Source organism: Diospyros lotus, chromosome 3, assembly GCF_014633365.1.
Source record: "Diospyros lotus cultivar Yz01 chromosome 3, ASM1463336v1, whole genome shotgun sequence".
NCBI classification, from domain to species: Eukaryota; Viridiplantae; Streptophyta; class Magnoliopsida; order Ericales; family Ebenaceae; genus Diospyros; species Diospyros lotus.
In genome coordinates, this window is record NC_068340.1 from 20,257,903 (window position 1) to 20,284,212 (window position 26,310).

Here is a 26,310-nt window from a genome sequence, read left to right on the forward strand (position 1 = left end):
TTTTGAATAGAATGCACAATTAAATTATTGAGAGTAAAAATTACAATGTAAAGACATACAGTCACCTCTCTTGAATAACAGATGGCAATTAACAATTGAGGTTGGTCCAGAATATTCATGCCACAATCCAGTTGGGGCAAACATCTGACAACATCTGGATATGGTGGAAGGGGTGCAAATGTTTTACCAAAGAGGGGGAAGTGAATCATGAAGTTAGCAATTAAGGCAAGCAAGCCTATTCAAGTGTCTAGCCAATGAAGCTATATCTAATTCAAATTGAAACAACAAACAGAAGGTTGGAATGTCAAGGATCTGGACCTGACTTAGGGTTTTTAGTGGGATTTGGAAGAAATCAAGGGAGAGAGAAATCAGAAGAACAGAGAGTGAGATCAGAAAGAACAAAGAGAAAGAGAGAAGGATGAAGGAGAAAACAGAGAAATTCGGGACAGAATTAAAGAGAGAGAGGACTTGAATTCTGTTATTACTCAATATTTCCCAAAAGATCATCTCGAGTAGCTTATATAGCCACTCTTATAGATAGTTCTTTCAGTTATAATTTGTAACTGAAAGTATTACAGCTGTCTATTCTAAAACAGAAATATAACTGGAAAAAGACAAGTTGTGACAGAAAAATACAAAGCAATAATTGCACCAAGCTTTAATGACCATTATACCCTAGGGTCGTGACAATCCCTGCACCCCTCCTTAATGCATTTCTTGTCCCCAAGAAATCACAATAACTGGCCACTGTGTCTTCATCCAATCCCTACTTTCACTATCTGATTCATCCTTCTTAGATTGTTCCTTTGCCTTCTCTTGTTCCTTTCTCTTTCCCTTTTCCTCTCTTTCTTTCCCCTTCTTGTCTTTTTCCTCTTCTTTTTCTGAAGATCCACGAAGTAGCTTTTGAACATTCGCCTTTCCTCAGCCTCCAGCTTCTTTCTTTGGTCCAAGTACTCATTGAATGCCTGTTTATGCTCACCAAAAGTTCTTAAAGCCTCGTACCTCTTGTCACTGATGATTACTCGCATTGCCTGCTCCTAGGTCCAGTTGGATTCAACATTTACAAACTCCAATAGTGCTTTAAAAGCATCTGTTGCTTCCTGCTTGCTAGCATACACCAAAGGTTCATCTTCAACAGATTTCTCCTCCAATGGTGTCGCAGTGAATTTTCCGGCAACTGCCATTCCTTTCTTGGCATCCTAATTGCATAGGAAAAGATGAGAATGTTCCACAGGTTCCTTAATGGCTGAAACATGACCTCCATATCTAGATTTAACCACCTGTAATGATTTTCTGGAGTCCATAGGTCCAAAATTCCCAGTCTAAGGACCTCATCAGCCTTATGATCAATTTCCTTGGAACCAATATAAGATTTTTCCGGTCCAAATTGCCCAATCAGAACTTCTTTGACTGCATGTGGAGCGTCAAAAGCTTGATCCAGCCTAGAATAGATGCCAAAGGCATACATCTCATTAGATGCATGAAAGATCTCTTCATCGCGACTTTCATCTCCAACTTGATTTATAGCCGGAATATCTAATGACTCAATGTTTCTAACAAATTCAGATTGTACCTCAGCTTCTTGTACGTCAGAAGTCTGAGGAAGGACTCCAACACCAGTATCCACACAAATGAATGATCTTTCAATCAAACTTGCCTGATCCAATGCAGGCGATTCATCAACTTCTTGCAGACTGTAGGTATTAGGTAGGATTCCAGCTCCTGCTCAAATCGGTTCTGCAGTGGATCTTGGAAGACAATCCACTGGTAGATTGACCTGAAACATCTTCGAAACCTTATGCAAAAAGTCATCCAGCTTTTGGCCAAACTTAGTGAAGTCTTCCTTGATTCCTTTCTCCAGTGTCTGCATTCTCTCATGAGTCTCTTCGGCCATCTCCACAGTTAAACTTCTTCGAAATTCACTCTGCTTGCCTTCAACAAGAATCACCAGAATTAATAGCCAAGAATCGACTACTCTGATACCAAATGTCAAGGATTTGGACCTGACTTAGGGTTTTTAGTGGAATTTGGAAGAAATCAAGGGACAGAAAATAGAACGGGAGAGAGAAATCAGAAGAACAGAGAGTAAGATCGGAAAGAACAGAGCGAAAGAGAGAAAGATGAGGGAGAAAACAAAGAGAAATTTGGGAGAGAATTAAAGAGAGACAGGACTTGAATTTTGTTATTGCTCAATATTCCCCAAAAGATCATTTTGAATAGCTTATATAGCCACTCTTACAGTTAGTTCTTCCAGTTATAATTGGTAACTGAAAGTATTACAGCTGTCTATTCTAAAACAGAAATGCAACTGAAAAAATACAAGTTGTAACAGAAAAATACAAAGTAGTAATTGCAGCAAGATTTAATGACCATTATACCCTAGGGTCGTGACATGGAGTTTTAGGTTCTTGGAGGTGGTTGATCCAATAGGTGGCTTGCACAGAGTCATATTGAAACTTAGTCCAGCTGGGTATTGGCAGGTCAGATCTGCTAGGAAAATAGAACAAGCTGGGCAGAACATCACTGGGCAAAACGCATTTACCAAGAGGATCAGAAACAGATTTTGTCAGGGCAAGGAACCAAGTGGAATGGGCCACACCAAGACTCAGAGGCAGCAGATAACTCAAAATTCATTGTAGAAAGGCCAGAATCAAGGTGGACCAGTTTTTAGATAGGACCAGAAAGGTTTCCATGAATTAGACTCTAGTTTCAGACACAACATATTTTGCTCTTGCACAACTGAAGAGGTAGAAACAGCAAAGGCAAAAGGCTCATACTAGATGCAGCTTGACCAAGTTATTCCCAGAAGGAAGCAGAAGAAATTGAAGAATAAAAAGAACAGACAGAATCATCACAGGGACAGACAGATAATCATCGCAGGTAAAGGCCTAGAAGCTGTGTTAAGAAGACTTGGCACAATCTAGAGGAACTTCCCACTGGTCTCAATTGATGAATTTCACTCTTGAATCCCAAAGACTAAACATTAAGATCCACTAAAAGACCAGAAAATTATGAAATCACATCCACTTCTATGTCCTTTTAACTTTGTCAAATACTAAGTTTCTATAGAAAGAATGCTGCTTCCAATTGCAAACAAAAACAAAATACTTTGTACATTTAGGAAAGAAACGTGAAAAAAGTGCACCCACAAGCACCAAGACAACAGGGAACATAATGCAATAAGACATGCATCACAATGGGCTGCCAAGATGTCCACACCTTCCTCCCCATAATGGGCTGCCAAGATGTCCGGTGGGATGCCTTGCATTCCATATATTTCAATGTCAGTCGATTCTCTACCAGGTTTTGCATTAGGCACCCTGTAACAAGTTTATGTTGATTTAGTTAACCACAAAAAAGAAGCAAAAATGGTCATTAGTAAAGCAAAGTCAAAAGCTTATGAAAATTTAAAAAAAAAAAAAAAAAAACTTGATACAAAAGATGGAGAAAAAGATATACAAAGTAGCTAAAACAAGATATTTTTAAACCAAGTGAAATGCATAAAAGATGAAACAAATTTATTCAATTATGGATCATTTTCCAAATTCAATAATGACGGGATTAAGTTAAGGATGTGATAAAATAGTGATGCGATTAAGTAATTGGTAGAACACTTACACAATTGATTGAATTTTAGCTCTCACATTAGGAACTCCTCAATTACAATAGCTTACAGCAATGGATATTAGCAAATGCAAAGAAAGAAAACAGGCCTATTCGAGAGGGCCTCACTCTCCAATGATTTCTTCAACAATTTTCCAGATCCCTTCTCTCTCCTCCTCCCTCCCCTTTTATACCTATCTCTCATTCTGTTTCAGCCACGGGAATGAATATTCCCCTCTAACCAACTTCTGACTCTTTTGCCCCTAACTCAATTCCCTTGGTTGCCCCTATTGTTCCTCTCCTTTTACGCCTTTGATAGGTGAGACTAATGGGAGTCCTAACAATACTCCTACCCACAAGTTTCACCTTGTCCTCAAGATAAAATTCAGGAATTAATGCAGGATCTGATGATAGGGTTCCCAGGTGGCCTCTAGGGTGGCAACCCCTTCCATTGTATCAAGACCTCAAGGCCCCGTAGATTCTTTCCCCGACCCGACCTTACACCCAACAAAATTCTAGATGCACCTTCAATTCTCACTCAGCTATTAACTGGTCAGGAAATTCGATCGTTTCCCGCACTGCTCCTTCCGCTTTGCAAAGCTAGGAGACATGGAATACGGGATGGATCGCACAAGAATGGTAGGAACAGCTTGTAGGCCACCTTCTCGATCATTTTCTCCACTACAAAAGGCCGGTAGAACTTAGGTGACAGCTTCTCATTCATTCGAGTAGCCAAAGTCTTATGCCTGTAGGGACGAATTTTAACATAAACCAGGTCACCCACCTCGAATTCCACATCCCTCCTTTTATCTATTGTCTCCTTCATCTTTGCTTGTGCCCGCAACAGTTAGGGCTGCAACTCTTCCAAAACAGAATCCCGCTCCAACAACTATTGTTCAATTATCGAAACAGGCGTGGTGCCCTTCTCGAACCTCAACAGTAGGGGAGGTTCACACCCATAAACTACTTGGAATGGAGTCAATCTAGAGGAGACATGGAAAGAAGTGTTATACCAATATTCAGCCCATGGCAACCAGCTGCGCCATGCCTTAGGCTTAGAGGAGGAAAAGCATCGAAGGTATGTCTCCAAGGTGCGATTTAAGACCTCCGTTTGGCCATCGGACTGTGGGTGGTAGGATATGCTTCTTCTCAATTGAGTTCCTGTAGCCTGAATAACTCTTCTCAAAAATGGCTAACAAAAAATTTATCTCTATCGAAAACTATAAAACTTGGAACCCCATGTAACCGCACTATCTCCTTCACAAAAATCCCCCAACACTAGCCGTTGTAAAAGAGTGTTTCAAGGCAACAAAGTGTTCGTACTTACTTAGTCGATCCACAACCACCAAGATAGTATCCATCCCAGCTAACTTAGGTAACCCTTCGACAAAGTCCATGGACACATCTTCCCAAACTCGACTAGGAACTAGAAGTAGCTGCAGCAATCCACTAGGTGATAGAGCCTCATATTTATTCTACTGGCACACATAACATTGTTGAACATATTGTTGAATGTCTTGTTTCATTCCCACCCAATACACACTGGCGGCTATCCTCTTATAAGTCTTGAGGAACTCAGAATGACCCCCGACCAATCCATCACGCCCTTCCTTCAACATTAACAGAATTAATCCCGACCCTTTAGGAAGATACAGCCTGCTCTTGAATTGCAAATGGCCATCCACTAGCACAAAGTTGGGTCTGCTAGAAGGATTCGCCTATACCTCTCTAATAATCAGTTGGAGTGTAGCATCTCCTTTCACCTCCTCTTTTAGTTGGTCTAGCTACGCTATTCGGGGAATGGAAAGAGCCATCAATGTGGTAGAAGAAGGGAGGTGTGAGAGAGCATCGACTGCTCGATTCTCCAATCCGGGACAATATTGAATCTCAAAATCGTACCCCATCAGCTTCATGACCCATTTTTGACACTCCAGGGCTAACCACCAGCTGCTCCATAAGAAATTTGAGGCTTCACTGATCTGTTCTAATAACAAACTTACGCCTAAGTAGGTAATGTCGCAATTTCCTCACTGCAAATACTATTGCCATCAATTCCCTCTCATACACAAATCTAACTCGACCAGTAGGGTTCAGGGAATGGCTAAAAAAGGCAATTGGTCATTGCTGCTGCTGCATCAACACTGCCCCTAATCCATGCCCAAATACATCAGTTTCAACAATGAATTCCCTCGAAAAATCCAGCAAAGCCAACACAGGTAGATTGGTCATTACCCTTTTAAGGGATTGAAAAGCCTGCTCCGCTAATTCATCCCAAAAGAGATTACCCTTCCAGAGGCAGTCTGTCAATGGCCATGCCACTTTTCCATAATCCTTTACAAATATCCAATAATACCCCGTAAGACCCAAGAATCCTCGAAGTTCACGCAAGGATTTGGAGCTGGGCCATTCCATCACCACCTTAACCTTAGAACTATTCACAGCCAGCCCGTCTTGAGAGATGACGTGCCCCAAATACTCAATCTCCCGTTGCCCAAACTAACACTTCTTCACATTGGCATATAGCGGGTGGACTGTTAGGAGCCCCAACACACACATCAAACATTTCCTATGTTCATCCATATCCTTACTGTAAACCAAAAATGTCGTCAAAAAACTGTCATGGAACCGAGGCCAATTTTGCTGCGGATTTATTTACTTTCGCTGTTTCTCTTTATTGTTTAATTGCAATTCTCTTTTCCAGCTGTTAGTTAGTTAAAAGGAATGTCCAGGTGTAAAGGTGGCTAGGATAGGACAAAATAGTTTGTTATAGAGGTTATGATATGCTGTGGTAGCACCCTAGAACAAGCTATATAAGCTCAGATTTTCCCTATAAGAGATTATCGATTATCAAGAAAGAATTCAATCCTTACTCTCAACTTCTTTCACACTCTCTTTCTCTCGTTCTCTTCCAATCTCTCCCTTTCCTCCCACAGTTCTTCAACTATCTCTTCCAATACACATTGAATTAGAAGGATTCTTATTGTCACATTCCATAACTGTGACATTTGGTATCAAAGCGTCGATCCCAGCAGTGGAGTACAACACGAGAGAGATGGCCAAAGGGACTCGCATGAAGAATATGGAGTCACAACTCCAACAAGTCACTTCGACCATGGGAGAGTTCCAGCATCGCGTGGATCGTTTGGAACAAGGATCCGAGAAGAATTACGAGGCGATCAGGGGGACTAGAGCGTAGGCTCAAAGGTGGTTTGAATCAGATGAGGGAAGATATCAACCAGATGAGAGAGGAGATGGGGAATCAGCTTCAACGGTTCATGCTAATGTTCACCTAGCAAAATCGGGTAAGAATGGCCCCTAACTTCCCTCCTAGAACTAGAACAGAACCTATTTTACATAATGAAAGGATGAACCAGGGAAATGGTGCTTCGGAGATTGAGGTTGAGCAGGACGATGAGATCGAAACAGAAACAAGGAGGGGACGGGAGGACAAGTTTACTCCACCTCAACCAGGATTTCCCATGCCACGAATGGAGATTCCGGTATTCGAGGGAGCTAATCCCAGGTGGTGGATTAGGAAGTGTGAGTGGTTGTTCGAATGGTATAATGTGCCAGCAGAAAGAATGGTGGCCTTAGTTGTTGCCTACTTTGATGATATGGTAGATGTATGGTTCCAAGGGTGGACCCGAACTAGGTAGAATTATACTTGGAGGGAATTCTCAGAAAAGCTATGTGAAAGGTTCGGGGAGAGGACCACGTCGGACACTATAGAGGAATTCAATAACTTAAGGCAAGCTAGGAACGTTGGGTCTTACTTGAGACGTTTTGAGGAGTTGAGGTCGTTGATGAGTAACAATGACCCCCACCTGTCGAAAGCCTACTTTGTTTCTAGCTTCCTTAGCGGCCTCAATGAGGATTTGCAGCCAATGGTAAAAATGATAAGACCTTGGACAATGGAACAAGCAGCGGAGAGTGCCAAGTTGCAAGAGCTGGTGGTTGAAGCTCTTATGAAAAAACAGAGACAACAACAGAAAGCGACGTCCGGGGGAAATTGGCAACAAGGGTTGGCAGCAAAGGGACTTATAGAGACCCGATTAAAGGAAATATAGGGGGGAGAAATGTTGGTGGTCCGTATCAAGGGGGACGATTTGAGAAGCCTAAGAGGCAACCGAGCGCATGTTACAAGTGCGGTGATAGGTACTATCCTGGGCACCAATGCAAACGCCAACTATTACTGCTGGAAGGAGATAGAGATGGTGGACTGGAGGTGGAAGAAGGAGAAGAAGTAGAAGGTCTCAGGGAAATTAGAGGGGAGGATGATGGAGAAATAACCCTCCATGCCCTCAAAGGAATCACCAACAACAAGATAATTAAGGTGGAAGGGAAGGTGAAGGAGGGCAGTTTGTCAATTTTGATTGACAGTGGAAGCACACGTAGCTTCCTTGACGATAGCACTGCTAGGAAGCTAAAGTGCCAACTCACTGGAACACCGCCCCTAAGTGTGGTCGTTGCTAATGGAAATCAGGTGTTGAGCAACTCGGCCTGCCTGGGATTCATATGGGAAATGCAGGAAGAAAAATTCGAGGCAGACCTCAAGCTGTTGCATCTAGGAGGGTGTGATGTGGTGTTAAGAGTGGATTGGATGAACAGGGTGAGCCCCATAAGCTTTGATTTCAACCGTATGGAAGTCTCCTTTGAGAAGAATGACACTTACAAGTGGGCAAGAGGTTGCTACCTACAAGATGATTACGAGTAAGAGGATGCAAAGGGTCCTCAAGAGCAAATGGAGCCAGCTCACACAATTGTTTTCCATTGTGGAAGTGGAGAAGAATCCTAAAGGGGAAGGACTTGGGGAGCTACAACTCACTATTAGCCACCAGCAAAAAGGTGACCAGGTATGCACACTACCCTTTATTGATTAATTGTTGGCAGAATTTAAGGACCTCTTTGTGGAACAAAAGACCCTTCCTCCTAACCAAACTTTAGACTATGCCATTAACCTAAAACCGAATGTGGAGCCAGTCAATGTCAGGCCATACCGTTATGCCCCCGTTCAAAAAATTGAAATCGAAAGGATGGTAAAAGAAATGATGAACCAATCCTTCATTAGACCAACTCAAAGCCCCTTTGCTTCCCCGTCGTGTTAGTAAAGAAAAAAGATGGTTCTTGGCATTTTTGTGTAGATTATCGCTAACTTAACTCTCTAACCATCAAAGATAAATTTCCCATACCTCTTGTAGAAGACCTTATGGATAAGCTACACCAAGCCAAATTCTTTTCCAAGCTAGATTTGCGCTCGAGCTATCACCAAATAAGGATGAAACCCGAGGATATCCGCAAAACGGCCTTCCGAACTCACCATGGCCATTTTGAGTTCTTAGTGATGCCCTTTGTGCTCACCAATGCCCCAGCCACTTTCTAATCTCTAATGAACCAGATATTTGAACCCTATCTGAGAAAATTCATCCTTGTGTTCTTCGATGACATCCTTGTATATAGCCCCACCTTGGACCAACACCTTATCCACCTAAGAACCACTTTTGAGGTCCTTAGAAGAAACCAACTATTCATCAAAAAATCTAAGTGTGCATTCGGCCAAGACCAAGTGAAATACTTGGGACACTTAATTTCGGAGAAGGGGATCAGTACCGACCCAAGAAAGGTGGAAGCTATGCTTAGTTGGCCAAAACCCACTACAATAAGAGCTCTTAGGGGATTTTTAGGGCTCACTGGTTACTACTGCAGGTTTGTTAAAGATATGGGGTCATGAGCAAACCACTTACAAACTTATTAAAAAAGGGAAACTTCCAGTGGGGGCCGGAGGCAGACTCTACTTTCGGGGAACTGAAGATGGCAACGAGCAGGGTACCCATATTAGGGTTGCCGGACTTCAACAAGCCTTTTGTGCTTGAGACAGATGCTTGTGGGGTTGGGATTGGGGCAATTTTGATGCAAGATGGCAAGCCATTGGCTTTTCTAAGCCAAGCCCTCAATCCTAAACACCTCGGACTGAGTATCTATGAGAAGGAATTCTTGGTTGTCCTAATGGCTATGGAAAAATGACGCCATTATTTGGAGGCGGGAAGGTTTATAATCAAGACGGACCATGAGTCTTTGAAGTTCTTGCTCCAACAAAAGCTTCAAACTCAACTCTAAAAGAAAGGAATGGCCAAGCTAATAGGGTTGGATTACTCCATTCAATACAAGAAAGGAAAGGAGAACTTAGCAACAGATGTCTTATCTAGATGCCAAGAGGAAGCAAGTGCAGCCGCTTTGATTGTTGTAATCCCCGAATGGTGTAAGGAGGTGGTGGACAGCTATGAGGGAGATGTCCATATTAAAAGCCTGCTGGAAAAACTGGCTCTAGGAAACAGGGAGGCAGAAGGATATACAATGGTGGATGGTCTGCTGAGGTATAAAGGCAGGATAGTAATAGGCCACAAGGAGGAGCTCAAAATACCTACTTGAGGGTGCGGTATCTATTCCACTATCCTGGGCTTAGGGTGACAGTCAAGGATTTTGTTTTGGGGTGTGATACATGTAAGGGGTGCAAACATGAGAATGTGGCATACCCAGGGCTGCTGCAACCCCCACCCATCCCAGAACAGTCATGGACAAGTGTGTCCATGGATTTCATTAAAGGGCAGCCAAGATCCAAGGGCAAAGATTGTGTAATGGTGGTTGTAGACAAGTTGACTAAGTTTGCACACTTTGTGGGGTTAGCGCACCCCTACACAGCCCAAGAAGTGGCTAGGGCATTCATTGACCGAGTAGTAGCGATGCATGGGATTCCTAAGACTATCATATCAAACCGGGATAAGATCTTTACCAACCATTTTTGGAGGGAGTTGATGAAGAACATGGGCACGAAACTCAACCTTTCAACTGCCTATCATCCCCAATCAGATGAGCAAACAGAAATGGTGAACCAAAGCCTCGAAACCTACCTTCGATGCATGTGTTTGCTGCAACCCAAGAGTTGACATAGGTGGTTAGCTCTAGCATAGTGGTGGTATAATTCCAACCACCATGCATCTATAAAGATGTCCCCCTTTAAAGTTATATTTGGGTTTACAGTTTAAACCTCCTATCTTACTAGCCACTGAAGAGTGTACCTTAGCTGCAGCAATTGATGAATATTTCCAGCAAAGGAGAGGGGTGTTACAGCAACTCAAGCAGGAGTTGGCTGTAACTCAAGCAGGAGTTGGCATCAGCACAAAACCAGATGAAACAATAGGCCAATAGGAGGAGTGATCGAGAATTTGAAGTGGGAGAAAATGTTTACCTACGACTGAGGTACCCTCATCTTAAGTCCATTTCCCGAGGACCAGTCTCTAAACTCAGCCCTAAATACTTCGACCCTTTTCCCATAACTGCCAGGGTAGGCAAGGTGGCTTACCGTTTGCAACTTCCCGAAGGATCCAACATCCATCCGGTCTTTCATGTTTCCTTACTCAAGAAGACAACTGGATAGGAACGAGTGAACTCGAGGTTACCCATGTTACCCAAGGAGAAGGAAGCCAGAGGCTATATTGGACAGAAGAGTCATCTACCACCAAGGGGCCCCTCTTATTCAAGTGCTGGTCAGATGGCAAGGAGGATCTGCAGGGGAGGACACCTGGGAATACCTTCTCCAGCTACTACAACAATTCCCCAGGACAGCCAGCCTCTTAAACATTTCTTGAGAATAAGAAATTGCTGAAGGGAGGGGTATTGTCACGGAACCGAGGCTGGCCCAGGCTAATTTTGCTACAGATTTATTTACTTGCGTTGTTTCTCTTTATTGTTTAATTGTAATTCTCTTTTCCAATTGTTAGTTAGTTAGAAGGAATGTCCAAGTGTAAAGGTGGTTAGGATAGGACAAAATAGTTTGTTATGGGGGTTATGATTTGTTGTGGCAAGCACCCTAGAACAAGCTATATAAGCTCAGACTTTCCCTATAAGAGATTATTGATTATCAAGAAAGAATTCAATCCTTACTCTCTCAACTTCTTTCACACTCTCTTTCTCTCGTTCTCTTCCAATCTCTCCTTTTCCTCCCACAGTTCTTCAACTATCTCTTCCAATACACATTAAATTAGAAGGATTCTTATTGTCACATTCCATAACTGTGACAAAAACACTAAAACGAAGTTCCTCACATGCTCCTTAAAGACCTCGTTCATCAAAGATTGGAACGTGGCAGGGGCATTTGTTAACCCAAACGGCATAACCAAAAATTCATAATGCCTCTCATGTGTGCGGAAAGTAGTCTTAGGAACGTCATTAGGTGCTATTCGAATCTAATGATACCCCGATTTCAAATCCAACTTGGAAAAAATAGCAGCCCCATTCAATTCATCCAATAGTTCTTCAATAACTAGAATTGGAAATCTATCGGGAACTATTACCATGTTTAAAACTCTGTAATCAACACAAAATCTCCAGCCACCATCCTTCTTATTGACCAGCAACACCGAGTAGGAAAACGGACTCACACTCAGCCTGATAAGTCCTGCTGCCAACATTTCTTGAACTAGCCTCTCAATCTCGTTTTTTAGAAGGTGGGGGTACCGGTAGGGGTGTACATTCACCGACGACACTCCTAGTTGCAACGTAATCACGTGATCCCTCCTCCGGTGTGGGGGAAGCCCACACGACTCCTCAAACACATGCCTAAACTCCGCTAGCAGCTCCTGCAAGCTACCAGGGACTGCCAAGCCCGCATCTTTTTCTTGGGTAGTTAAACTCCCCAACTCCAACAGCACCCCTTCTCTGTTATCTCTAAACGCCCTCATCATTGACTTCAACATTACCAAAGTTTTGTTGAGGCTAGGATCCCCATAGAATGTGATGGTAGTCCCCCCGCTCTAAACTTCATAACTAATGAGCCCCAATCCACTTGTGTTTCCCCAAGTGTGGCCAACCACTTCATTCCAAGGATTACGTCCAAGCTCCCCAACTCCAATGGCAGGAAATCTTCACTACTTCCACATTTTGCAACGTTAAGGTTACCCCTTTACACACTCCAGCCCCCTGAACAGCCATACCCGACCCCATGATCACGACATAGCCTCTCGTTTGTGACTTGACCAGTCCCAATTTCTGCACCAATTCCGACGCGATAAAGTTATGGGAAGCCCCGCTGTCAATGAGAACCACCACCTCCTGGCCTTCTATTTCCCCCCCTGATCTTCATGGTTTGTGGAGGGGCTAAACCAACTACCGAGTTTATAGACAGCTCCACTACTTCCCATGTTTTGACCGTTTCGCCTTCCTCCCCTGAATTCTCACCTGTTTCATCTCCTTCTATAACTTCCTCTTCCCTTTCCTCCTCATGAATTACCATCACCTGCAGCTCCTTGTTCTTGCATTTGTGCCCAATCGTATATTTCTCATCACAACAGAAACGCAACCCCTTGGCTCGTTTAGCTTGTAGTTCACTCTCACTTAGCCGTTTAAACAAGGGGACTGTTCCACTTACCGACATTAGGAGGTTGGTGAGAGCAGCCGAGGATGGTGGTCATCGATCGAGGTGACGCCACCGAGGGAGGCGAGATCACTACTCACTGGTGGTTGGCGACTGGGGTTGCAGGGGTCTGTGATCTGGTTATGCTTAGACTGGAATGGCTCCCTCGCACCACCAAATTCCTCTCCTCAATTCGTTAGGCTAGGTCCATCATCTACTCCAGCCCAATTGGTCTCAGTACCATCATCTCTGCCCTTATGCCGGACCTCAATCCATTTATAAAATGGCCCTCCAGCATCGCCTTCTAGGCATGTCCTCGAGAGAATCAGCTAGCGTCTCGAAGCAGAAGCGGTAGTCCTTGACATACCCCCATTGTTGGAGTGCCAAGAACTGTTCTTCCACTGTGCCTTCCTGCGTGGGCCTGAATCTATTCCTCATCATCGCCTTAACCTCCTCCCAACTCCTCGCCCATCGCCTTCGTTGCTCCCACTGGAACCAAGCAAGAGCCGCTCCTTCAAAGCAAAGGGCAACGGAGTCTAACTCCTTCGCATCTGACAGTTGATTCGCAGAGGAGTACCACTCGGCCCGAAACACCCAACCATCTAGGTCATCACCTTCAAACACTAACATCTCCAAGCGTCGGACCCTTCCATCTGACCTCCCATATGAATCGAACTCACCGCCAGCTTCCTTATGCCAATTTCCCAGTTCCGATGTGGCCTCCCCAGTGAGGGTTGAACCCACCGGTAAGTGCTCACCCGTCTGTTTCCCCTTCCTCCCTTTCTCCTGGTCCTCCCATCTCTCCATCAGCAAGCCAAATTGTTCCATCATCATCGCCAAGTTTTTTCCGATGTTCTGCACCCTCTGGAACTCTTTTTTCATTGATTCTAATCCCATCTGTAATCCCCTCCATCTTCCCTTCAATCTGTTGTTGATAATTCTCCATTCTTCCCTCCAGATCCCCCACTCTCTCAGAGACAGTTACTCCCATGAATCGTTGCTCTGATACCAGATTGGTAGGACACTTACACAATTGATTGAATTTTAGCTCTCACAGTAGGAACTCCTCAATTACAGTAGCTTACAACAATGGATATTAGCAAATGCAAGGAAAGAAAACAGGCCTATTCGAGAAGGCCTCACTCTCCAACGATTTCTTCAACAATTTTCCAAATCCCTTCTCTCTCCTCCTCCCTCCCCTTTTATACCTATCTCTCATTCTATTTCAGCCACGTGAATGAATATTCCCCTCTAACCAACTTCTGACTCTTTTGCCCCTGACTCAATTCCCCTTGGTTGCCCCTATTGTTCCTCTCCTTTTATGCCTTTGATAGGTGAGACTAATGGGAGTCCCAACAGTAATCTAATACCATGCTTGGTATCCCAAGTTTAAAGGAGGTATAAAAGTAATACTATCCCATGTTTGGTATAATATCTTGACTAAGGCATAACTAAGCATTTATTGCTAAATAACTAAGCATTTATGGCAAGACCCATCAAAGTGGGATTTAATTATCCCACTAGGAGAGGTGGAATAGTTTTATCCCATTCTTGTGGGGTAAAATAGTCCCAAGATTAATTAATCCCACTTGAAATGGTATTGGTAGAACCTTGTCAGGTGGTATTACCTCCTTTCTATCCTCCTACCAAACGCCTCATTTAGGTACACAAACGTTATGGCAGGCCATCTTAGTAACTTTGAAGAAGATAAAATTACATGTTCTATAGATGGATATGTCCAAACGAAATAAAGCAAACATTAAAAAAGAAGAATATTAAGGTAGTTGGACGAAATAATAGACCTATTATGTAAGTAAGGAAATGCGAAAGAGAAAAAGACATTTTTTGGTTAACGAAATTATTTGACGTGATCCTTAAATCACAAAGGATGTCAGGACAACTGGAGGAAGATCACTTTAGTGCCTATTTACAATAACAATGGAGATGTTCAAAATTATGAAAATTATAGCGAATCAAGTTAATGAGCCACACTATGAAAATTTGAGAAAAAGTTATTGAAAAAGATTAAAAAGAAAAATCAAGGTATATGAGAACCAATTTAGTTCAATCCTAGTAGGTCAACAACAGAAGCCATATTTGTTCAAGCATTCAATGCAAAGCAATACAGATAAACAAAAGGATTTACATCAATGGGATTACATCAAGGATTTTCTTTTAAGTCCAACCTATTTGCCCTACTAATGGATGAATTCACTAAACAAGTTCAAGCAAAGGTGCCATGGTGTATGCTATTTACAGACATAGTGTTGGTGGATTAAACAAAAGAAGGAATGAATATTAAGATCGAGACAAGGAGGAACACTTTAGAATCTAAAAGTTCTACATTAAGTGGAGATAAAAACCAAATACATGGAAGGTAAGCTTAGAAAAAATATGACCGTAGATGATGTTATGGTAAAATTGGAAGATCAAGTCAAAACAAGAAAAGACCAATTTATATATCTTGGATGAATCATTCAAAATGACCGGGAGGATTAATGAGGATGTTACCCATAGAGTTAGGGCAAAGTTGTTGAAATGGAAAAGCGAATCTAGCATTCTATGTGATAGTACGATTACATTCTATGTGATGCTAAGAATCTGCCAATACTTCATAAAAAACATTCCAACTCAAAAGCAGTGGAATGTCAACCACATCCATCTCAATTCAATCTTTTCCATTAAGGAATAGCAGAAAGTAAGCCGAACTTTAAATCCCCCACCTCCCAATCATTCAACTCTTGTCAAATGGCAGTATCCATAAAATTGAACTACATTCTATTATAAGATATAACCATAAAAGACTCCATCATTTACCACAATTTACAATATGATCTATGCATCCAACTCCTCCTTGATCTTTTCCTCTCTTATTAAAGGTTATGCCCAAAACCACTTTCTCATTATTCCCAACAAAAAACCTAGCATGACTCCATAAATGATCCAACCCTTCTAAATACCCTGCCAGGCGTCACATAACTGCTCGCAAAGGCCAATTTACCTTCGTGCTACCTGCAAAGATACCACTTACCGCCCTTATCCAAAAACATTCTGCCTGGGAATAAATCTGATCTAGAGACATTTTATTGCTTTAGTTAAAGCAAGCGAGAGGACCTTTCGACAAATATTGTTTTATCCTGTCCGACAACTTCAGAAGCTTCCAAGAACCGAATACGGACAAAACTTGCCTTAATTCCAATATTCTCTGTCCCTAACTAAAATCACTTCCGATTTCTCCAGAGTTGCCAAAATCAAATAAGATTTCTCTACATAGCATCAAAGAGTTGCTTAGGTCTTTTTCATCCCCTCTTTTGGTTGTTACAGAGTACCTTTTTTGATTATTTATGTCAATTCATGCGTGCTTCATACATGTAGGAAAAGCTATTGTCTATCTGACATCGAATTCAGCACTAATTGTGTCCAATTGCCCTTCTTAATAATTCAGATTTATTATTTGCAATGGGATGAAATCCATCAACTCCAGCGTTCCAAGCAAACAGAAATTGACAAGCTATGATTGCGCTTCATGAAAAAAATTTAGGGATTACCAAAGGAAGTGGAGGAGGTACAACGGAGCATCTAATGGTCGGTGGAAATAAAAGAGAAAGGAAGAAGTGCATTCTTACTTGGAGACGGTCTCCTTGTGAACCTGAAGGACATGAATTACCATGCCGCCGGCGGTAGAGAGCTTCTTGTGGCAGACATGGCACTTGAAGTGCCTCGCTTTCTGGTGCTGGACCAGTATCTTCTCGTCCTCGAACTCTCGATCGCAATAATAGCACCATACCTTAGACGTCGCTCTCTTCTTCTTCTTCCCCATCTCCCCGCCCTCTCTCTCTCTCTCTCTCCCCCCGCCGCTGTTATTTGCGGATCAATCGGTTTCGTTTCTTCCTCGGCGCACCAAATCAATCGCTAGCGGGACGTATCAATCTGGCTGGACTCTTGACCCGTCCCGTTAGGTTAGGGTTTGCTAATGGTTTTCCCTGGCCCCTCTCCCGTTACCGTTATGGTATGGTATTATGTAGATCTTCTTTTGCCTTTGTACACAATGTTACTCAACCTTTGTTCTTTTTTATTAAGAAAAGGTAAATTTATACCCTACTACTTCTATCTATGACAATGCAAGAGCATTGCTCTTTCATTTTATTATTATTATTATTATTATTGAAATAAATTTTTATTAAAGCATTTAAATTATATTAAAATAAGTTTAATAAGTGTTCTTTCATTTTTCTAATTTTGAAAGGAATTTATTTATAGGGTATAAACAAATATAATGAAAAACTTTAAAGTTTTATAAATTAAAAACTATTTAAATGAATAAATAATTAAATAAATTTTGAAAAGTCTATTCATTTTCTCAATTGATTTTAATATTATTCAAAACCATTAATTCACACTATTAAGTCCACTAAATTACGTTAATATTTTTCTATTTTCTTATTTTCATGACAAATTGAATTTGCTGTGTCAATAAATTCAAAAGAACTTGTCAGAATTGTATGAATGAAAATAATTTAATTTAAATAAAAGTTCATTCCAAACAAATAAATATTTTTTTCCTTTAAGTCATTCCCCCATAAAATATTAAACTCAATACCTACTATTATTTTATAATTTTGACTATAATTTCAAAAAAAACAAATATTTTGACAATAACATAAATTAAATTACATTTTAAGAATATAAAAATAATTTATACTTTTAAACTCTGCACAATGACGTTGTGCTAAATCATTTGTAGGGTCGCAAATGAATCGAATCGCTTGGAGCTCTTTGGTGCTTGACTAGTTAAAAGTTCGTTTGAATTCGTTCGTTAAAGTAAGTAAGTCGAGTTTAAACTTAATTTTAAAGTTCAACTTGTAGATGAGCCGAACTTGATTTTAATAAAGTTTAGCTCAGTAGCTCGTAAGTTGGCTCGAATAGCGACTCGCGAGCTGGCTCGATTATAGGTTTATGAGCCAACTCGATTAGGGTTCACAAACAAACTCAATTATAGGCTCGTGAGAGCCTACTCAATTATTGGTTCATGAGCAGCTCGTGAATAGACTAGTTTATAAATACATTAATAAATTTATTCATAATTTTATAAAAATATTACTTAATATAAAATTATCAAACTTTAAATTATTATAAGAATATCATTAATATAATGTGTTGATAATAAAATATATGTTGTGACTTGAAAACTAATTAATTAATATATAAGTTTAATAGAGTAATTATCATTTTAATCGAGTGACGAAATGTTTAGTTGAGTAACAACTAATAAGTTTTATACTCGACTAATTTTTTTTAAGCTAGTAAAATCTAAATATTTAAGAGATTAATCGATTATATACTTGTTATACTTGAATATATGATGGAATAATATTATTTGAATAACCAAAGAGTTAATCGATTAAGTGGTACATTAGTTGAGTAATTATAATATTTAACCAAGTAATAAATCTAGATTAAAATGACAAGTCTCTGTACTTGTATCATTAACCAATTAAGAATAAATATTAATCAAGTAAAATTATATTTTACTCGAATATAAAAAAGACTTACTCGAATAACTCTATATTTCAATTGAGCAATACCTAATTTACTCGATTAATGTTACATTAAATTTAAAAAAATTAATTGTTACATACAGTATTAAATGCACATTTCAAGTATTTTATCTACAAATAAAATTTATAAGATGACATGATACTGTAAAATTTATAATAATTCTATATAAAATCAATAATGGTTTATAATAGTTCTATCAAAAATTAATAATAATTTATAATGCTGATTATAATTACTATTAATTTTAAATAAGAATATTATGAATAATGTAATATTACATCAATATATATATATAAATAATAGTGTCATGAAAATATAGTAATTATTTAAAAGATATGAACATTTTTACATATTTTGAGTAATATGCAGAATACAAATATTTTTTTATATATATTATATGTTAAAAAACACATTATATATTAATTTTCAGACAATACATATTTATTATATCTTATTTTTTAAGTTTAACTATTTATTGTTAATTAGTTTTATTATAATAAATGTATTATCAAAAAATATATATTTAATAATTGTTAACCATATATATGGAACACAATTCATAAAAATCAATTGACCAATCAAAGGCATTAAGTCAACCAAACTATATACTATAATCCACCATCTATATGCTGTTTCTAATTCAACTAAATTTTTCTCTTTAGCACATTAATATGTTATAATCATTGTCTTTGGTTATTGTTACCTTTTTTGAAAAAAAAAAAAGAAATTATAGAATGATGAATACTTAAAAAGTAAAATAAGTAGGGATATATGTGAAAAATAACTAAAATTATAAGGGTTGGAATAAAATAGATAGGAGAGTATTTGAAATTAATTTATAATTTATATGATATAAATAGTATTGTTACACTTTAAATCCAATTTTCAGTTTTAAGTTTTAAATTTATTTTCAATTTTATGTTTTGAGATTGCTGAAAACCATTCTTTTTGTATGTAATGTTTTCATCGTTTTAAAAATTTTAAACGTATTTATGATGAAAATAGGTCAAATGACTTTTGTTATTTTAATTTTTTTTATAAATTTTTTCTTTATTTTCAAAATATGAAAATAAATACGTTTTATTGTTTTAAAAAATTGAAAACTATAGACAGTCTGCAAACAACTACAAAGAAAAAACAGAGTCTAATAGATTCATTTGAAATTTCATTTGAATTGTAATTAATTGTTTGTAGCTTGCTATGGGAAAAGAGAAAGAGACTAAAAACCCATCGCTACTGCACATTTTCGGAGTGTTCGTCGTTATCTTACCATTCTCGCTCATTGTTGCCTAGTTGCCACCTCGCAATCTCAAGGGGAGAGATAGGAATTTATTCTCCTTCTTCAATCTGTCCACTCTAGACATTGGTAACACTTTTCATTCATTAATCTTCAATTTATTATGTATAATCAATTGCTCGTCATTTGTGTAAATATTCCTCAATCTTTTTGAACAGTGTAGGTTTAATTCAACACAGAATTTGATCCTATTTTGTTCCTTAAAAACCCTATGAAAGCTAAAATGTCTTTAACGCTAAAATGTTTTGTTCCTTCGAATTTGACCCCAAGCCCGACCTCGAGCCTAAACTCAGATTTGCCAAGCTGAGCAAGGCTTAGCTCGGTTCAATCACAACCGTAATCATTTGCATGACATCACTGTCATTTCTATTTGTAAACTACAACTTAATTGACAGCTTAACAGCTTCTCCGAATTGCGATCAATACGTATCCATATTGAGTATATTAAGGGGAGTCTGTATTTAATTCTCATATCTATTAATGTTAGCTTTTCCACACATATATATATATATAATATTGTCATCAAGAGTACGACATGACCCAACCCGTAAAATGGAGCATATTAACCACATAAACCCAGTTCGGAGATGAGGGGGAAAATCAGCTCAGAAATCGTAAAATCACCTTTGGGCGCAAGGAAAAAGAATGCGCGAACAAGATTCCAGGGCAAAGGGAATTCTTCAAACCAATGACTAATTCTCCAAATTAAGGTAAAATTAATTTCACCATTCCATTTGTTGACTCAAACCACATTCAGAAATATTCCAAGCCATAAAATACAGGGAACTAGAAAGAAGAAAAAAAGAGAAAAAGAGAGAAACAGCAGCAAATCAATCTAGAACGCCATATGACGGGCAAGCCTGCTCCCCAATATCCTTCTGTCTATGGCTGCATCGATTGAGCTCATCTGGAACATACGAACCACAATAGAAAAATGTCAGCAAAAAAGGACTGCCAAAGCCACCTTTTGCATTACATACATACATATATATATATATAAAGGATTACAACAGCTTTTGCTCCCATACAAAACTTTGCGGAAGAAGCTGACCTGGCTGAGTTTGAAATCACTCACTGTTTGATCATAAAAATAATACCGAAATCACAACACTGGCACGCAAATTTCTGTCGGATATATTCTCATTCCATTCAACCCCCAAACCTCAAAATGATGCATGGACAAAGGATATATGACCATAAATGAAGTAAGCAATCCAAAGAGTAAATACATACACTCTTCTTAATGGAGTAGTAGTGCAATGCTAGATCGGAGCATCCTCACGTCAATCACAGCAAGCTTTGTCAGATTGTAATTTTACAAACTACCAGCAAAGATAACGTAATTCCTAGTTGAATCTTTGATGGCACAAAAAATTGGTAGGATTGCTCGACAGATGGGGAAAAGTGAAAATAGGAAAAGAAACAGAAGAAATAAAAGGAGCCATTGATCAATGGGGATAACAATTAAATGAATGCTTCACTGCAAGCCTCATAAATTCCTAGTGCAGTGCAGTTCACTATTTGCAGAATGAATAAAAACATTGAAGTATATAGCAGTACCTCCATAAATTGACATAACGCACAAACAACCAAATCTGAAATCCAAAGGTAGGAGACTTGACCGGAAGGCTCATAAGATTTTTAGTGCAGTTTATTCATTTTCAGAATGGATTAAAGAAAGAAAATAAATACAGAAGTACCTTTATAAGTATGAAACAATGCGTAAACCGGATTGTAACATCTACCCATCTGGTTAGATGCGTAAAGCAACCTCATTTCCACTTGAAAGAAATACAATAACAGGAGTGCTTATAACTTACCTGGCTAGTTTCATCATGCACCTGATACTTCGGCAAGGACATTCTTCTTTCCTCCTACACATACCATTTTAATAGGTTGAAGAGGTGAAAAAAAAATGCATACTGGTGCAGAGCTAGAAAGAGAAGAAAAAGGAAGAGAAAAACCAACCATCGACATTGCTTCATCATCCCAAACTAAATAAACCTCATTTGAGGCCAGATGGGTAACAGGAGCTTTGTTTGCAATTACAGGAGGCGGTCCAATTGCAGGACCACCAGTATTTGGACCAGAAGCATAAGAGTGCGAATTGAGCGACATGCCACCTGCAGCCAAAGAATGCACATTAAGAAACTTAAATAATTAACAAAATTTAAAAGAGTAAAACATGCCTAGCTTATCACAATCACAAAACATATTGTTTAGTTTGGGGACCCTATAAACAAACTAATTAAGCAACCAACTCTTAAGTTTCTTCTAATTGTAGTTGTGCATGCGTGCCTGCGAGAGCATTTACATGCAGAGTTACAGAATTAGCATAGGTAGAATTGTGTTTACCCACGATGCAAACTTAATAGTTAGATGATATATAAACTGATCAGAGAAAAAAAACCAGAATCTATCCTGTGAACCATTCATATGGACAACTTGTTGAATGTATAAAGGGCCATTTGATAAGGAGAAAAGCAAACCTGTAACCTGTGAGATATTCAAATGGACTAGATCAAAGTAGAAAGGCACATCCATAAGGATAAAAGCAAACATCTTAAAACTAATAATCCTCCAATTTTTGAGTACTTAAATTAATATGCTATGCAAGGAAGAAAGCCACGAATAACTCTAAATTATTTGAGCTCATAACACCTCAAATCTAATAAATTTCTGAAAGGTAAAATGAAAGCTTCTATCGGCCATAGGGTAGGCACAAGTATGCATGTCCGCTTAAAGCATAAAAATCATTTATCAAGAACATGGCAGTTTCAAATATCAGCTCAAAAAAAAAAAAAAAACTGAATGCAACTTTGGTTCCTCAATTTCAAGATCCTAGTTCTAAGCACACTGAGAAAATTTGATCATTTTCAAAAACACATATCAGGAATAATTTTTTTTTAAATCAAGTCACTAGACCCAAATAAATAGCAAGTCCAAACTTCAAGCATTTAAGAGGAATCAGATAGTGGGAGGAGAATTCAAACCTTGACTTCCAGGCATGTGGTAGTTACTTGCCACGGACGAATTACTTGCCTCAGTTAAGATTTTAAGGTCTATGGGAGAGCTCGATGGAATATTCGTCGAAAGCATGGACGCAGAAAAAGGCAAACTATGAGTAGGTATGGTGTTGTTGGCAACAACAGGAAAAAGTGGTTGAGATGAAGGAATCGATGTAGCTGGGGGCAGTCCTGGTGGAGCAGTGGTCATAGATGGTTGACCTGATGGCGTTGTAGCAGATGGCAAAGGAGGCCTCAGATTCTGTCCAGGAAATAGAGGCTGCTGCAATGTTCCTAGATGTGCAGGGGGGACAGAAACAGCTGGATGTGGGGGAAACCAAGGTTGTGGACGAGGAGGAGCTGGCCACCCACCAGGTGGCACTGCCAATGCAGGACTGTAACTGCATCCAAGCAACCACGTAACTCTCAGTAAGTTGAATTTTACTTGCATAAAAATATTAAATTAAATATTTAAGAATAGAACTAGGAAATGGATAAGGAGAAAAATTATCCTTTCATTCTTTGTACAAAAAAGAGATAACAACTTAAAACAATCCAGCAAAGAGAACAATCAAAATGGAAGAACTTAAAACAACTTAAGTTCTTCTTTGTACAAAAAAGATCAACTTAAAATAATCCAGCAAAGAGAACAATCAAAATAGAAGAATTAGAATGCTGAGACTCTGGTCTGACGTATAAACTATCCCGTCCAGAATAAGATTTATCCAAAAATTGACAGGCAGATGATCAAACTATTCAGAAAGCTCCATGGTTTCTCTCTGGAAGGGTTATGGATGAATGAACATGATACACTGATCAAGACAAGAAGGCAGTCATATCAACCTAGACTGCTTCCTCAAAAAAAAAAATTGCATCAATACTATTACAAGATCTGAGGCATCACGACAAAATGTCAAAGAAAATGTTTGGATGACATGAAATGACCAAGGTAATACCCCCCAGTGTCTACATTGACTTACCAAAATATTTGTGCGTGCGTGCGTGCGTGTTTGAGACACTAGAGGTTTCCAGGCAGGAAGTGAAGATATTTAAAAAAAAAAGAAAAACAGAAATCACGCGCGTGTTTGACACACTAGAGGTTTCCCAGCAAGAAGTGAAGATCTTTGAAAAAAAAAGAAGCAGAAATCATACACTGGCTGCATTGTGCCTAGAGTTGACTGAGGAAAAGGGACGCCCAACGATCCTGGCATCACAGATGAAGGAATCTCCACTTTGGCCATCTTTGATGGGGCATCGTCTTCTGAAAAAAGAACAGCAGTCATTAATATGTTTCCAAACTAAGGTAGATGATAAGACCAATATCATGTGCAACCATCTAGACATTTCATTCTCACCATATTTCCTAAGGAAGAAGCTTCACAAAGTACATAAATTTCATAACCATTGCTACTGAATCAAATAAAGGATGCAAAGAACAAGAAATACCAATCCATCACCAGCTTCTTAATTTGTAAGAGAAATAACATTGCTATCAACAGCAAAGATCCAGGACAAAAGGAACATAAACAATGCAAAATCCTAAGTCACAAAGTGCAAAAATATCCAGCAGATTTATTCACCAGTTGACATAAATAAATAAATGAACAAGAAGATCTTGAAGGAATTTCACTAAGATGCTAATACCCTGTTTGGAATGAATGAATTCCACAAAATTTTGTGGAACTCATTTCCAATTCCAAAGTTGCGTTAAGAATTAAAAAAAGTTGTGGAATTGAATTCCATGGAGTCAATCAAAGGCAAATATTCCACCAAATTTGGTGGAATTTGCAAATGAATTCTATCACTTAAAACACAACCAGTTTAAGACCACAATACCCTTCATCTTTTTTCATATTTCCAATCATGTAACACCATATATACACACACAGTTTATATATACATATATACACAGACAATTTATAAATTTAAATTCACACTTTTACGCACACAATTTATATATATATAAATGTTTGTGCATGCATTTATATATATATATATAAACTGTTTGTATTCATATATGTTTGTGTATATATATATGTATATATAAACTGAGTATATATATTTGTTTGTGTTGGACGAGGAAGAGAAATTCAAATTTGAAGATTGATAACCAATGGATAAGGCCTTTAGTCTTATAGTTTAAATATTGTAAATTTGTATTTTAAAGTTTAAATTAGTCTCTATAAGTTAGGAGATAGAATATCCTAATATTTAGGAGATAAAATATCCTATCTCACTCCTACTTTATAGGAGAAAAGATAAGGATGTATTGTGTATATATTTCCTGCTTTTTTCGTGAGATTCAATCAAGCAAGATAGCATTTTTCAGCTTGTTTCATGGTATCAGAGCTTAGAAAAAATCTCTAGTCTATCTCAGCCAATTGCTAGTTTCCTCAAAATCATGGGCAATACAAATCAAAACCCTAGTCTCACAGAAGCTTCAGCCACCAGTTCTCCAGGTGCGGTTCATCCCTCGGCTACCTCTCAATCTTTCCCAAACCTGTCCAGCCATTCAATCGACAACCATCCATTGCAAATTACTCACCATAAGCTAAATAGGAGTAATTTTAGGGAATGGTTTCAGTCCGTTTTATTGGTGATCAAGGGAAAGGGAAAATTAGGCTATTTAACCGGTGCTACCCCTGCTCCTCCACCGACAGCAGTCACATATGGAACTTGAGAGGCAGAAAATTCAACCATTATGGCTTGGTTGATAAATTCCATGGAGCCTAGGATTGGAAGGACATACCTCTTTCACAAAACAGCCAAGGAGATTTGGGATTCGGTGCAAGAGATGTACTCAGATTTGGATAATTCATCTCAAAGTTTTGAAATCAGGTCAGCCATAAGAAATACTAGACAAGGTAATCTGAATGTTACAGATTATTTTAATACTTTGGTTGAATTGTGGCATGAGATAGATTTATTCTATACTATAACTTGGGAAAATGTGGCTAATAGCATTAAGTATAATAAGATGGTTGAAAAAGACCGGATATTTGATTTTCTCCAAGGACTTAACAGTGATTTAGATGAAGTGCGTGGCAGAATTTTAGGTACTAAACCTTTGCCCAGTTTAAGAGAAGTATTTGCAGAAGTTAGGTGAGAAGAAAGCCGACGCAAAGTAATGCTTCAATCTGCTGATGATCTATCCCATCAACAGTCTGCCCTAGCCACTGTTAGACAAGGAGATTTTGTTCAAAAGGATGCTGGGAGAGAGAAGCAATGGTGTGATCATTGCAAGAGACCATATCATACAAAAGAGACATGTTGGAAGATCCATGGCAAACCAGCCAATTGGAAACCAAAGAATAAGAGAGAAGGAACCAGATCAGCTTATAAGACTGCCACATCCGGAGAGAGTGGACCGAAATCTGTGGAAAATGGATCAAAAACAGATCTAAATCTGTCAGAGGAACAAATCCAAACCCTATACAGGC

General features: G+C 39.0%; 1 protein-coding gene across 5 annotated transcripts in view; it reads right to left on the minus strand.

Annotated features, from left to right (window-relative positions):
- Positions 1–26,310, minus strand: part of LOC127796728 (protein SUPPRESSOR OF FRI 4-like) — a 43,668-nt gene that overhangs the window by 4,846 nt on the left and 12,512 nt on the right. The window contains exons 3-7 of one of the 5 annotated variants that reach the window (XM_052329067.1): positions 24,023–24,131; positions 22,859–23,271; positions 21,834–21,988; positions 21,686–21,739; positions 20,542–20,772 (exon numbers count right to left, since the gene is read on the minus strand). In XM_052329067.1, coding sequence (XP_052185027.1) covers positions 20,701–20,772; positions 21,686–21,739; positions 21,834–21,988; positions 22,859–23,271; positions 24,023–24,131 — 803 coding nt within the window. In that variant the 3' untranslated portion in view covers positions 20,542–20,700. Of the gene's footprint in view, positions 1–3,219; positions 3,321–16,635; positions 17,022–20,541; positions 20,773–21,685; positions 21,740–21,833; positions 21,989–22,858; positions 23,272–24,022; positions 24,132–26,310 lie in introns of those variants that run through there. The other 4 variants (XM_052329072.1, XM_052329071.1, XM_052329068.1 and 1 more) reach the window with 4 other exon arrangements.